We start from the raw sequence: 14983 nt of genomic DNA on the forward strand, positions 1-14983 counted from the left end.
CGCTTAAGCAACACTCAACCAGCCCCTCCCAACACATACAGAGTACTTGGTCATGTGAAGCATCGTGAAGCGCTATTTACTCGACTACAGCCTAGTTCGGCCAGGTTGCAAAGGGTCTACAGGGTCTTAATATGCGGTTCCGTCGTGCGGAAAATTGTGCATGATTCGCCCAAAGTATCAGAAATCTAATCCACGGAAAAATTCGAGATTCCATGCGCGCCTAGTGCATCGTTTACGGGGCTGGGAATTTCCACTTCTCAACGTTTGTCCAACATCAGGTAGGTATGTATTGTCTTTTCCACATCCAAACCGTACCTGATGTGGGTACACAATAGGGCTGACTATAGCGACCGACCATGATTGTACCAAACATTCTTCCAAGGCCGCGAATGGTTGGCCACAATGACCTAGCACTGAGTCCACTTAGGAAAGTAGTCAGTGTTGTCGGTGCATTGTCGCTCGCCTTGTAAATGCCAGAATGCAGATTCGAGGAGTTGAGGCACCAAAGGTATGACTCGCAGATCCAAGCTCTCTGGTCTTCCACACTAATGGCTAGTACTATGACGCCTCGGGGGCCTTGTGAGAATGCCCACTCCAAAGTCAAGGCAGCACGTATCAGCATTTCTCCGCTTTTGAGGAACAACCGACTTTTCTGGGAGAGCCCAACAACTTCAACGCACAACTATGATACATGGTTCCATCCACACGACGTGCCACATGGCAATGCATTTGGCGGTCAAATCCCAGTATTACAGCATTTTGATAGTTTGAGGACCCTGCATATACCCCTGCCATGCTCGATGACAATAACCGGCGTCCTGGGATCCCGTGAAACCCCTCAGACAACAACCAATTTCAGCCTCGACATCTTTCGTGGTAGCCGATAATTAGGACCTTTCTGTTGTCATGACGCTATCATAATTTTTTGTCTTTGATATGGCCGTGATGCAGTCCGAGTCATGTTTCCAGGAACAACGCCGCTAGAAATTTTCCAGAATATCATCCGGCCAAGACTCACTGAGACCCGTCCCAGTTAAGAACCGAGCGTTCCCATGCCCGCCAAAGAACCACACCGCCTGCCCCCAAGCAGCCAGACAAGTTCAGACACTAGCAGCCTCGGTGTTATTTGTTAGCTGTCGAATCTCGCCGCAACATTGCCGACTCGCCGAGCGCGTACAATGCGTGCTGCATATTGTGGAGCAGCGTTTCCGACGTGGCCGGCCTCAAAGAAAAGTCCTCGATGCAGGCAGACACGTTTCTACATAGAGCCGAGACTACATCGAAGTTTGTCGGTGCTACGTGCTGCACTGCTTCAAATTACTGTATCTGTTTACATATTGCAGTCAGATGCCTCCATACTCCACATTTGGCCTGGAAATGCACAAAATGGTTTCATGTCGGCCAGACAGCTCTCCGGCGTTATTTCTGCGGTATATTGGCCGGGTAATGACGTTGTAGCCATATGGATGTGGCTAGAATGACTGCACAATGCACACTGCTACTCGGCCTCTGTCAACTTGCTCGAAACAGAGGCTTGCGAAATGCTCTAACTTGATTGATCTTTCTGAATGTAATACTGTATGTATTGGTCTTCGGTATCCTTCATCCCTGTCGGCAACACGCCATCGCCTGCAGGGCTTAAGACGCACTGCGCACGATTCGATACAGTGGTCGTCTTGAGCAGCTAATCTGACTGAATCTTTTTATGACTGCTATGAAGCGCATATATATTGATAATATGTTAGACCACATGACATTGATCGGACACATCTGCGGGGCCCCGCATCAAGGCGAGATGGGAATATACAGCAATTCTCTCAATCCCTCGTGCAAGGCACTTCTGGATGGAAGTGTGGGCTCTCTAGTACTCGGCTACGGCACTACATGGATGAGGTCTGACACACAAGAGTCTAGGAGTGCTGAGTGTGACTGTTGCTATAGCCGCGCTTGCAACTAACATTACGAAAACAAGTCCACGAAAGAGGCCGCCTCACTGCACATGTCAGGCATAAATAGTGTCAACTCGGGTTTCTCATCTGAGTATATGCATTAAGGTAGGCAGTAATATTTGGCGTGCCTTGCTAGTTGTGATACATGTTGCCCAGTCCTTTGTCTGGTTGGGTGAAAAAGTCCTTCTCATGTCTTAGGCTCTAATCCCACTGTCAATTATGTAAACTATAAATGGCATACTGGTCAAATGACTATTGAATCTTACATGTGCTCATCGTGAAAGCAAATAAAGAAGTAATTTGGAATCCGAAGATCCAAGTTGGGAACCAAGGAAAAGCATAAAAGCTTTTCATGTTCTCAAATAAAAAGAACTAGGAGGGCTTTCATGTATAATTATTCAAACAGAACAATCTGTGCTCTAATGAAGTGTACAGAACTGTGAATCGCGACGGTAATACTAACACGTCTGCCCGGAGTATTAAGAAAACCGGGCAGGTCATTCATAAATTTGTCACATTAATTTCAAGGGAGTCGATGTAAGTGATATTGTCTGGGAACTATGGCCTATCTATGGTGCAGGGATCGAAATCGTACTTTTTGTGACGTTCCATAAGACGAGCACCTACGGAGATTTAATCATTACAATTACGATGAAAACGAGTTCAATTTGATTAAACTCTGCAGTAGCAAGCCATGTTTCATAAATCCGCGAGAGACTCCCTAGTACCACGTACCAGCGGCTCACTGTGTGGCCGTTACCTTCGCCGAAATCGTCCACAGCAAGACCGTCCAGTGCTCGTTCACAATGGGTCGCTTGTTGTCGTATACACCAGCAAATAGTAGGACTAGACTAACTAGTGGCCATGCCGGGGATTCGAAAAGATTTTGAGAAGAGTTGTGGACTGGCCCGGTGCGCTGAGCTCGTGTAGCAATCCCTTCTTTCAATTAATTTTCAAAACACTGTGTGGTTTGTTTTCTTTCAAGCCGAAACACCATTTATCTTTCCCAATCTACTGCTTTGCGTCATTCTGTGTGATGTTGCCTCAGTATTGTGCTTGGGAGCCTTCCTGGCCCCTAGCCATTGCAGCTGCTTGATGACAGAGGCTAAGGCACCCCGGACTTCCCCCCTCCCTCCCTCAACTTTGCCCAGGAAGGTTTAGCCAGGGGATGAGGAGTCTCCACACCAGCTCCAACCTCCTGAAGGTCATCATCGTAGCTTCAGCCAACCCGGCTGACGACAGACGTAATACGTTTGTGAAGCAACAGCCGTCAAGCTGTCAGCGATTAAGCCATACATTCTTCCATTGTGCGACATATCCGATCTACTGGCAGCATAATGGCTGAAGATACTCATGAGCGGACACCGCTCCTAGGCGCTGGCGCCGGTGGGGGCAATACAGGTGCTGAAGATGACAGTTTCGCTCACCTCAACCGGCAGGTCAAGAGCTGGCAGCGTCGTCGCTGGATCTCTCTTGTTGTTAGTTTGTTCTTGATCGTTGGTTTCGTCGTTATCTTGATTCTTTCGGGTAGTAAGTTGTTTCAATTTACCTCAACACAGAAATCGCATTTTGATTGATGGTATATGATCACGGCTGCGCTTGACCTGGCCTTGGCTGTTGAGCATGGTATGGAAGCCTTTACCATTGACCGCGCCATGGAAAACACAGTTGGAGTGTTTTTTAAGGGAGGAGCCTGGGGTCATGGCTTCCGTCTTACACCCATTGAGATGCTCCCTGCCTGACTTGGTATTTGCCTAGCCTATGATCAATCTTCAGATCCCATTGACACACAACCGACCTCATTGTGATCACCGTCATCTTTTCATGTACTGTTAGGCTAACATATCTATATCTCAGTCCTCTCTCGAGCCAAAGGCAAACCAGGGATGGCTTCGTCAGTCTGCCTTACTCCGGCTTGTGTCCATGCCGCGTCGGAGATATTGTGTAGGTTACTGCCTGTAGTCTTATTTCGTTTACTCACTGATTTCAGACAACCTTTCACCGAATTACGAGGACATCGATGCATGCACAAACTTTGACCAACTAGTTTGTGATGGGTTCAAGGCTCGTCACGACATCCCTGAGGATAGAAGTGCCTACACAACGACGACTGTCATGTCTGAAACTGGCCAAACCATTATCAGGCACATACTGGAAGGCTCCTACCCAGGCGAATCAAAGGTATGCCAATTAGTTTTCAGCAATGGTCCCCATCATTGAAGGATCGTCATTTCGACTGATGACTAACAACATTGCGAAGCACTCATCTTTTTCACCTATGAACCTTGTTGCTCTGGCTTCTTCAACGGATGAAGACAACTTCGACACGATGAAAACAGCCTACAATGCCTGCATTGACGAGACAACACTCAAACAGATTGGTGTCAAACCTCTTGTCCAACTTACCGAACAGGTTGCTCAGTCATTTCCTGTTAAGGATGGGTTCCTCAATACGAGCGATGTTTTGCGGAAGGACGATTACGCCAGATTGTCTGAAACCATACTCCTGCTGGAGAAATGGGGTATAAGCACGTTTGAAAGCCTGGATACTGGTGCGGACGACAAGAACCCGGTAATTCTCAACAAAAACCTCTATGGACTGCCCCCTAACAATAGTCTAGGAGCTCGTTATTATCCAAGCATCTCCAGCCGGCATTACACTTCCTTCTCCTGAGTACTATGAAGATGTCGATACCATCAAGAAATATCAAGAGACTTTGGAGGCGGTCTTCAGCAAGTTGCACCCCATCGACCAGGCTCGAAAGCATGCCGACAAATTGGCGGAGGCAGTCGTTGATCTTGAGAAGAAGATAGCGCGTGTGACTCCCCCTCCAGAAGATCAACAAGACGTCACCAAATATTATAACATCGTAGAAGTAGCAAAAGCGGGAGCAATCGCACCGGAATTAGGATATGATTCTGTGATTACAAGCCTCGGTAAGAAAGTTCCTGGCTGGCACCTTGCTCAAGAATTTTCTGACAGTCATCTACAGTACCGTCTAACTATACTGTGGAAACTATGTTGTTGGCTTTCCCAGACTTCCTTGCCAACGTTTCGCAGATCGTATCCAAGACCAGCAAATCCACTATTCAAGCATACCTAGTCTGGAATGTCATTGCGGCGTATTACAGCGATGTAAAAGGGCCAGAGGTAGAGCCGATTTCTCGCCTATTCAACGTGCTGGCCGGCAAAGATCCTGATGTGAAATCAGAGCGCTGGAAGACTTGCAGCAGTGTGGTGGACGGACAAGTTGGCTGGATCCTAAGCCGCTTCTTTGTCGAGGCTGCCTTCTCGGAAGAGGCAAAGCAGTTCGGGGACCAAATCATTATGGACATCAAGAATCAATTCATCTCCAAACTTAAAGGTCTCAGCTGGATGGATGACAGTGTCAAGAAGCTAGCTGTCAACAAAGTAAATCTTATCGATCAGAAGATTGGTTACCCCACAAAATCTCCGGATATCATGAGACCAGATGCTCTACGCAACTACTATCAAGGTCTTCAGATCACAGATTCCTTTTTCAACAACAGTCTCTCTAGCCGCCTTTTTGGCGTCAATGGAACCTGGTCGGCACTCGGGAAGCCGGTCGATCATGGAGAATGGGGAATGACAGCAGACACTATTAACGCATACTACAATCCTGTAGGCGCCGAGATTGTCTTCCCCGCCGGGATCATGCAATTCCCAGTTTTCCAGGTGGATCTTCCTTCATATGTCAGTTATGGAGCTTTTGCTTCCATAGCAGGACATGAACTATCGCATGCTTTCGATAATTCTGGGCGGCACTACGACGAGCATGGTAGATTTACTGATTGGTGGACCAATCATACGGTCGAGGAATTTACAAAGCGCGCCGACTGCTTTGTAAACCAATACTCGAACTTCACGATCGAGGGTAGCAATGGTCAACCGCTACATGTCAATGGTCGTCTCACTCTCGGCGAGAACATTGCTGACGCGGGTGGAATCTCAGCCGCCTTCACTGCTTGGAAGGAGCGTCAGAGTGCGTCTCCTGATGAGAATCTCCCGGGCTTAGACCACTTCACCCAAGACCAGCTTTTCTTTGTCTTTTATGCTACTTGTGAGTTCTACCCATGCACTAACTTGACGCTCGCGTATTAACGAGTTCGTGCACTAGTCTGGTGTGGTAAAATACGGCCGCAGCTTGCTCAGCAATACATTTATACCGATCCGCACTCCCCGGCTTTTGCACGTATTCTAGGGACAACGGCGAACTCGAGGGCCTTCAGAGAGGCTTTCTCCTGTCCAGTCAAGGAGCCTACCTGTGAGCTTTGGTAAGCAGATGGTGGACGAGAGCGGCAGCAGATTGTAACATTAGGCTTTACTTGTCCTAACATTGAAGGTGAACTGGAAACTGTACTCCATTGATTTTGCTCTTTAATAACCGTTCATAAAGTATTTTCTGTCTGTTTCTGTAATTTTGTGCTTGCGATATCAATGCATATAACTACAAGTGTTGGCCCATCCAGACCAACATTTACCCATGCTGCCTTTTCTTCAAGGCCGTTCGCAGAAAGACTTGCGCATGCTAAGCAGTTTGCCCATCTGCTACAGTGGAAGGGGGGTTGACCCACGGCCCAACGGACGATGGACTAAACAGCAAGTAAAATGAAGCTGATTCGTAGCACTACTTAGGTCCGGAAAGGTGCGTTTCGTGGAATCTCCAGGAGTAAGTGTCGGTTCATCGTAGCTGACGTCGCAGTGTTCCTACGTAGGATGCAAGTCCTGAGACTTATGGAGTCGAAAGCTGCTGATCTTTCTTTCCGCGTACCCTGTATCATTGCATACGATGTATACGTGCTATTTTTCGTACTCTATCCGTATTGATTGGCTGGGACGGTACCTGCCGCTAGATTGTGGGGCTTGATCGCATTGAACCCGAACCACTTACGTCGGCATAATCCGAATTCTCGGGTTTGAACTCGGAGCTAGCCTTTAAGCGTGTGCTAATTGGACACTATAACATCTCAAAAGTCAAACTCGTCCAAGACACCTCCATTTCTCTAGGCATCGGCATATTTTTCCAGGGACTGAACGTGGGACATCTAGTGCACTGGCGCTCCCTATAAATACACAGCCTCTGACGTGAAATCTCCGCGACACGGCCATTGCCGACTGCGTTATAATAGTGGGTTTTGTCAACCTTTTATATAGGAGAATGTCTTCGGTAATGGACAGTGAAATACCTGGAGCAAGGCCACCCTCGCTCATCATCCTTTAAGCAATCACCGGAAATCAACACAAAATGAAGGGAGACGGCAGTACGGACTCGCATCTGCCTCCCCCCGACTACTCCTTGTCCCTCTCCGATGCTTTTGCGGACGAATCCCAGAGTGTCGTGCAAACGACTAGAGAGGATGGCCGGATAGACCTAGACACTAAATCCAGGTTGTTTAAGACGCTAAGCAAAGTGGTCGCTCGTGAGCAAAAGCGTCACGACCAGGAAAGCCATCTTGAATGGGGTGAACCCCCCAAATATGAGCAGTTCGATAGCAAGCAGTTCAACCTCAAACTGAACATAGTGATCCAAGTTGTGGGGAGTCGCGGTGACGTGCAGCCGTTCATAGCACTCGGCAACGAGCTGGTACGTTGTGGGCACAGAGTACGCATCGCAACACACGATGTCTTCGCCGACTTTGTTCGCAAATCAGGCCTGGAATTCTATCCTATCGGCGGCGATCCGGCTGAGCTCATGGCGTACATGGTCAAAAATCCCGGGCTCTTTCCTAGCATGCGAAGTCTTCGCGAAGGCGATATCCAGAGGAAGAGGAAGATGGTTGCCGAAATGCTGCAAGGATGTTGGAGTTCTTGCATCGAACCGGATCCGGTCACCATGCGACCCTTTGTCGCTGAGGCTATCATTGCAAACCCTCCAAGTTTTGCCCACATCCATTGCGCACAGGCTCTGGGTATTCCATTACACATAATGTTCACGATGCCGTGGTCCAGCACAAAGGACTTCCCCCATCCACTCATAAACATGGACCTGAAGAGCTCAACGGTGCCAGTAGGCACAGCAAATTATGTTTCGTACCTTGCAGTTGAGTTTCTGACTTGGCAAGGGTATGTATGATTGCAGGCGTCTATTACCTCATTCTCAAAAAGACTAATTGTCGATAGGCTTGGCGATCTCATCAACTCCTGGAGAGCAACTCTAGATTTAGAGCCTATTCCGAGTTCGGAAGGACCAAGATTGGCTGAAACCCTAAAGATACCGTTCACTTATTGCTGGTCGCCAGCCCTTGTACCTAAGCCTGCTGATTGGCCATCTCATATAGGTTAGTTGCATGCGCATAGTTGTCATCCGTAACGTTAATACTAATCTGTTATTAGGAGTTTGCGGGTTCTTCTTCCGAGACCCCCCTCAATATGAACCACCAAGAGAGCTAGCAGATTTTCTGAAGAGTGGCCCGCCGCCTGTATACATTGGATTTGGTAGCATTGTTATCGAAGACCCGGCAAAACTGACCAGAATATTACTTGAAGCCGTGCGAGCCTCGGGCGCTCGTGCGATAATCTCCCGCGGCTGGAGTAAGCTTGGTGAGAATCAAGAAGGCGGCGACAATGTGCTGTTCATCGGAGATTGTCCTCACGAATGGCTTTTTCGACAAGTTGCTGCGGTAATTCACCACGGAGGAGCAGGCACAACCGCTTGCGGCCTTCTAAACGGTCGCCCTACGACAATAGTTCCGTTCTTTGGAGAGTAAGTGAGCTTTCTCGTACCACAATAGACTGTACAGCTGATTTGTAAAGTCAACCGTTCTGGGGTGCCATGGTGGCTGCCGCAGGAGCGGGGCCGGATCCAATCCCTCAGCGTCAACTCAACGAGGAAAACTTGGCAGATGCTATCAATTTTTGCCTTACTCCTGAAGCATCTAGTGCCGCGCTCGTGCTGGCCCAGAAGATGCAAGCTGAGTCAGGTGTCAGAACCGCGGTCGACATGTTCCACGCTCAGTTACCGGTCACAGAAATGCAATGCGACATTCTTAGAGATAGGGCAGCGGCATGGCGTTTCAAGAAAGGCAAGTTACAGCTCAAGCTGTCGAAGCTGGCTGCCGAGGTTCTAGTTGAAAACGCCAAAATTAACGGAGACCAGTTGAGCCGGTAAGTTGCTGCTATGTGGCTCGGATGTTTCGGCGGCAATGAGGCTGACGAGCTGGCGATACAGATACGACGCGAACCCAATAGTCATTGATGTGACACGATGGGAGCCAGTGACTGCCACGACTTCATCGCTCGTCAGTACACTGAAAGGCATGACGGTCTCGGCTACAGACATCTTTGTCAAGCCAGTGCAGGCTTATCAGACACCATCTGGTAAGTCCGTGGAAGCTGGGCTTTCGAAAGGCGATGATGCAGCATCTTTGCCGAGTCAAGATGAGAGAAGCAATCGTCACCTCCGGCCAGATGTGCCGGAAGCATCACGTTCTCGAAGCCGGTCGGGGAACCGCTTAGGAAAAGCCGTCTTAGGCTCAGCTTCGGGCGTGGGTGGTTTTTTCAAACATTTCACCAAGGGCATGTACGTGGACCTGCCTCTTGCAACCACGGAAGGTTTGCGATCCATGCCGAAATTATATGGCGGCGAAGTCCGTGAGATTGGCAAGGTCACCGACTGGAAGTCAGGTGCAATTGTCGCTGGAAAGAACTTCAAAGACGGGATGGTGGACGGGTTTACCGATCTGGTACGCGAGCCCATGAAAGGTGGTAAAGAGCAAGGCGCCTTGGGAGCGATCAAGGGAGTGGGGAAAGGCTCAGCGAACATGCTCTTGAAGGTATCATCTGGTAAGTCTGAATATAGCAATATATGGCCAGTATCAGCAATTGCCAATACACACTAACTTGTGGACAGGTGCTCTCGGTCTCGTTGCGTACTCTGGGCAGGGAATCTGTAAGAGCATCACGGCAGCAGTCAACACGGAGACTTGGCATGCAATCAAGAAGGCAAGACGCAACGAAGGGCGTCATTTGGTTGCCTCTGGTGCCCATGACGTGGATCAGGTAGTTGTTCGGATGTTTGAGGATTTGCGAGGGCATTAAACTATGGATGATAACTCGGTATATTGACATGTTTGTGCTTTTTCATTGCTCAAGGGAGTCAAGGTGCTCCTATACTTAGCTGTAAAAGCGTATCGGTCACTTCGACTTGCGTTATTCAAAGGTGTCCATATAATACCATTTCCAAAGATATCAAACAAACATCAACCACTGATGGAAGCCCGTTATGATAATACAAATATTTGTAGGGGTGGTGGGCGCCGAGTCTATGAATAAGTATTATAGCGACATGACAAAATGATGAACACACAAGACGAATACTTGGATGAAGATATGTAAGTCACTCCAGATCCCTCTTACACACTTTCATCCTAGTCTAGGGACACTATCAATGGCTGGCTCCAATATCATCTAAGCAGATGCTCGACTAACTCAGAAGAAAACGTACAACATCCTAATACGAGTAAACGCAATCTGAAATTCCGACAAAACTGCAAATATTCCACAACAATCACTCCTTGTATAAGATCTGCTGTATCCCTTCATAGCATGATTCAATGATCAGCGCAAATCCTCAACCCCAACCCCCCCCCCCCCCCTTTTTTTTTTCTTTCTTTTTTTCTTCTTCTGTTCCGTTTGTAGTGGTGTGATTTGGACTACGGTAAAGCTCAAGTCGAATCCGTGCTTATCGTGAACATTAAGTTATGAAGCGCGTTGAGGCTGACAGGGATAAAATGGTCCATGCCTTGTCGAAGCTATTGTAGTAGGAAGATGGGCCGCAAACATTGACTATAACGTTATAAATCGAGGCTGAAGTAAGCGTTGCCGGCTCCATGAAGATATTAAATCTTGCCAGGCTGCGTGTAATGGTCCAGTCAGGGCCTGTGCGTGGACCGTGGTAATACGGGCGTTTGATCTTCACGACGCTGTGATTGCGGTCGGGTTGCGCCTGAACCGTGAATCCTTTGAACAGCTAGACTTTGATGTGAGCAGGACCACGCGGACGGTACTTTCTAGTACGTTTGTGGTCCTCGAGGCCCTGCTTGATGGCCTTGGTATCCGGCGATGCATAAAGCTATTTGATTCTGTGTGTCTGTAAGCATGTACCATGTATGAGCTACTGGGGGGCTGTATAATGGTCTCTTACATGAGATGCAGCTTCGACTTGACTGGCTCATTCTTGATTGCGACGGGGTTTGCAGCGGGGATAGAATGGAGGTCGGCCCTGGAATTTTTCTTTTCGTTCTTGATGTTCACCCGCTTGATGTTTTTGCTTTTGAGGGGTGAGCCCTCACGCTTGCGAGCCATGGTCGTTGTGGTTGGTAAAAGCGGGAGCTTGTGTGAGATAGGAAGTAGTTGGAGAGAGGCGAAAATGGCAATATGGCCGGAATCACTTGACGCTCGTCTGATAGGTATCTTCGTGTCTTCGTGTCTTCATATCTCCAACAACAAACCCCCACCCTGTGCTTATTCAAATGTTTACTGCATTTGCATGTTTAAAGGAAAGCACCAAGGACATATACATAGATACTATCCTCGCCTCAAAACCGTTCACACATGCATAAGAATAGAACACAGTTTCCAGTCTCGTTCAATACTTACAGTAGGAACATGTGAAAGGGTCATGAATTTTGAAGCCGAAAGCGATATGATCGAGAAGTGGATTCCCTTCCTCAGGTAACTGCTCTAGTAGCTGAAAGTTGATATACTACCCTTAACGTACTGCATTTAATCGTGGAGTGGACGATCTGAAGTAAATCCTCGCCTCACTGACTTTGCAGTATATCGGCGACCGTCCAGCAGTTTCCCATATGGCCACCAGCTGGCTGCAAGCATACCATGGAATATCCTTCTGGCTCTGGTTTTTTTTAGATGTGCGCTTGAAGCTTTTCTTCTAAGCAGCAGACGCTTGCGATGCCCAGCTGTCAAAGTCTGGTGACTTCGCATCTTCCACGTTGAAGTACCAGTTGCCGTAGCCTTTCTCATGAAAATTTAGGGTCGAATTAGTGCTAGATGGATCAGCTATAGCATCCGTACTCTGCCTAATCACCATATCAAGTCAGCCTTTGTAATTTGAGGATAGCAATCTCTAATCGCTCAGGTTTAGTAGAAGAGCCCAATCCCATGATCCTGTTGTGACAATGAAGTGGAACAGAGTATCGGTTTCAGACCATATATAGTAACGATGAATATACACATATGATTCGATGTCACTTACGCCCACCCGAGGACCGGTTGAGTTGCATTAGAGTAAAATGTACGCCCATCCGTCAGAATGCAGTCGGTGCAGAGGAACGTAATTGTATACGTAGTCTCGTTCACGTAGGTGCCTGACGCGATTGAGTGAATTGCTGCATCGGTTCCATTTATCAAGTGAGGGTTTGCATATTCATCTGCCTGGCGCAGTGATGTGGTGATGCTATCTCCGTTTGGATAGGTAACGAGCAAGAGACTGTTTTGCACTATAATCTTTGTTAGCTTGAAGGACATGAGAATTTTCGAGATAGCCTACTTGTTCCACCTAATGATGCACCTGCCCAACCAGCTGTGGCCGTCACTGAAAATTGGCCGATAAAGTCGGTAGTGACATCTTCAGGAAATGTGATACCAAATGTATAGTCGCCATTGATATCTGACCACCAGCTTTGAGTTAGTTTATTTCATATCTGATAATACACTGGCTGCATGTATCTGCCTTCATGGTGGTCGCGACTGAATAAAAAGACAAAGCTTCCTTGAACTTTGCGGAGGGACTCAAAGGTTTACTCACAACGCCAAAAGGTGAAACCAGTCACTGGATCGGTATAGCTGGCGCCGGTCTGTTGGCACTTAGCAACCCCAGCTAAGATCAGAAGAACAACCGACGCGTATTTAGAGCCTGGCATGATGACGTGTAGTAATAATATACGATATCCTGAGATAAACTAATTGATAAAAGTGCTTCACGCAGAGCGCAGTACGCAATGGTCATGTTCAAATATATAGCGATAACTACGTAGTGGTACTTGCCTTTCTAATACCACGAATGAAAATCAAATCATTAGCAAGCTACTCACAATCTCGCATTGTAAAGTCATGAAATAGAATATGTCCCGGCCCCGAATGTATTCCCTGCAGAAGCTAAGACGAAAGAAGGAGTTGATGCTGCTCCAGTACCCCTGTTTCGGCATGTGAGTCCAGCTCCGATCACAACTCCGCCAAGATCATCTATACCGGCCCGATACCCACTCACACATCCCCGGACTTTCAACGGCGGTGTAAAGGCATATCAACCATGCAAACAACATTTGTTCACATATTCCAAGATGTTTCAATGACGTCCGCCTGCATGCGTCTACCTAGTCTATTCGTATTATGCCGAACACGGACCGCAATTCCACGGGAAGTTAAGTGGTTCTAAGTAGATGTATTACTGTCACGGTCTTATGGACACCCACTATAGCGGCAGAATTAGCATAAGTTAAGTTTGATGAGACGGTTACAATATTGGAGCGAGCGGCGGTGGCCGTCAAGTTGCTATTATGGATCGAATATAAGGACTAACTATTTGAAGAAATAGTCATGCCATCGGTTTAGAACTCTGCACCTTTGTTTGCATCTCGTATAAATATTATTATTCATCCAGAAGTGTTGCAGTATAGGTGCAACGCTCTTCTATCATATAGTACAATTGCACTGTCATGGATAACCTCCGTGATACACACTTTGGGCGCCTTCGCTGAGCGGTACGCAAACGTACTGTCAGTTATTTTAATTTTTGATCGAGAGAGACATAATAACTCTCCTCCTCCCCCAACCCTCAAAAAATGAAAAGAAAAGCAATCGAAAAATAAAAACGGGGGAAAGGGAAGAAAGAAGCTTGGCAGCGACATCTCGTTTGCAAAATTACAGCACGCAATTAAAGAGCGGGTTAATCGTTTTACCCCTGCAATCTACGTTCTTGACCAGTGAAACACATACAACAAGATCGCTGCGGCCCCGATGACGGCAGCTACAGCTACAGCACCTGCGATCATACCTTCGCATCTTGGAGCCCCGGCAGTAGCGACGGGCATGACTGAAGTTGCAGTCGTCGCAGAACCCCTCCCGCGCTAACCGTAGTTGTGGCAGTTACTGAACCCGTGCCAGTTGGACAACCACTTGTGTTGAATGCAGACAGCTGGGAAACGACTGAAGAGATATTCTCAACGAGAGCCTCCTTAGAGCATGAAGTGATTAGAGTGGTGACATTAGAGCTTTCGTCGCTGTACCAGGACGACACAGCCGACTCATAAGATGAGTAGTCTGATGATAATGATGCTGGGATGGCAGTCGTTGCGTCGCAGATACTAGTCGGGTTGCTAAGGTCGGCTGTGGCGACTATAGATGCTATAGCACTTGAAAGCTCGCCGATGGCCGACAGAATGGACGTAGCAAGCGACACGGCGAATGCGATGCATCCAGCGGCGTTAGTTTGGCGGTCTACCAAGCCGGGTTCGGTTATAATGTCGTGCGGACCCCGGAGTGCTTGAGGATGGTAAGTTGCCAAGGCACTCGACATAAGTCCACAAAGTGCGATAGCGTAGGAGGTAGTCAGCATGATGTGTAGTGGTCGATCGAGAACAAGGACTTAGGTTTTCGGATTTCTCATGTGACATGAGATTGTGTTGCAATGGAGAGCAATGCTGTATAATCTATATACTTTCCAGTATGGAATTGTCACCCACTCACTCCTTCGGTATCACGACGAAGTCGATGGTTGCCGCAATATCATACGCGTACGAATAATTTCATGCCAGTTCGTCGCCTTTATGCCAAGGTCTGCACAAGCTACCGTAACTTCTCGACCAGCCCGGACGATCTCTTCCAACTTCTGCCCTTATGACGATACAGACTGACATAATATATACTGCCTTGCGGTTTCAAGCCTCTGTTACCCTGACTTGATTGGATGTATCTTCTTTAGTTGTGGCTGAGCATTTGCCTATAGGACTAACAAACAACTAGCAGGAAGTTTGACAACATAGCATGAGACAAA

At 47.7% G+C, this 14983-nt stretch overlaps 3 protein-coding genes across 3 annotated transcripts; 2 read left to right on the top strand and 1 right to left on the bottom strand.

Annotated features, from left to right (window-relative positions):
- Positions 1–3835: 3835 nt before the first annotated feature.
- BKA67DRAFT_513929 (uncharacterized protein) lies at positions 3836–6249 on the top strand (the record flags this gene model as incomplete). The annotated part of the gene is made up of 6 exons (XM_046097612.1): positions 3836–3893; positions 3940–4130; positions 4210–4521; positions 4571–4886; positions 4943–6031; positions 6089–6249. 6 exons carry the CDS (start codon positions 3836–3838, stop codon positions 6247–6249), a joined length of 2127 nt encoding a protein of 708 aa, XP_045961286.1.
- A 967-nt stretch (positions 6250–7216) lies between these two features.
- On the top strand, positions 7217–10008 carry BKA67DRAFT_512878 (uncharacterized protein; the record flags this gene model as incomplete). The annotated part of the gene is made up of 6 exons (XM_046097512.1): positions 7217–8034; positions 8092–8249; positions 8305–8674; positions 8725–9075; positions 9140–9753; positions 9821–10008. 6 exons carry the CDS (start codon positions 7217–7219, stop codon positions 10006–10008), a joined length of 2499 nt encoding a protein of 832 aa, XP_045961287.1.
- Positions 10009–11753: 1745 nt separating this feature from the next.
- BKA67DRAFT_178568 (uncharacterized protein) lies at positions 11754–12971 on the bottom strand. Its single transcript, XM_046095268.1, has 4 exons — positions 12737–12971; positions 12479–12598; positions 12185–12428; positions 11754–12008 (listed from the first exon to the last, which is right to left on the bottom strand). Exons 1-4 carry the CDS (start codon positions 12849–12851, stop codon positions 11861–11863), a joined length of 627 nt encoding a protein of 208 aa, XP_045961288.1. The 5' UTR covers positions 12852–12971; the 3' UTR covers positions 11754–11860.
- Positions 12972–14983: the final 2012 nt, after the last annotated feature.

The sequence above is a fragment of the Truncatella angustata genome, assembly GCF_020726525.1.
Source record: "Truncatella angustata strain MPI-SDFR-AT-0073 chromosome Unknown BKA67scaffold_2, whole genome shotgun sequence".
Taxonomy (NCBI): Eukaryota; Fungi; Ascomycota; class Sordariomycetes; order Amphisphaeriales; family Sporocadaceae; genus Truncatella; species Truncatella angustata.

Bases quoted from the DNA above. Each gene is read 5' to 3' on its own strand.
- BKA67DRAFT_178568 (XM_046095268.1), bottom strand. From the start codon at position 12,851: ATGCCAGGCTCTAAATACGCGTCGGTTGTTCTTCTGATCTTAGCTGGG. The intron at 12,429-12,478 runs GTAGGCTATCTC...CAAAGATTATAG, and splicing joins TGCATCATTAGGTGGAACAA to TGCAAAACAGTCTCTTGCTC. The intron at 12,009-12,184 runs GTAAGTGACATC...TATGGTGATTAG, and splicing joins CAACCGGTCCTCGGGTGGGC to GCAGAGTACGGATGCTATAG.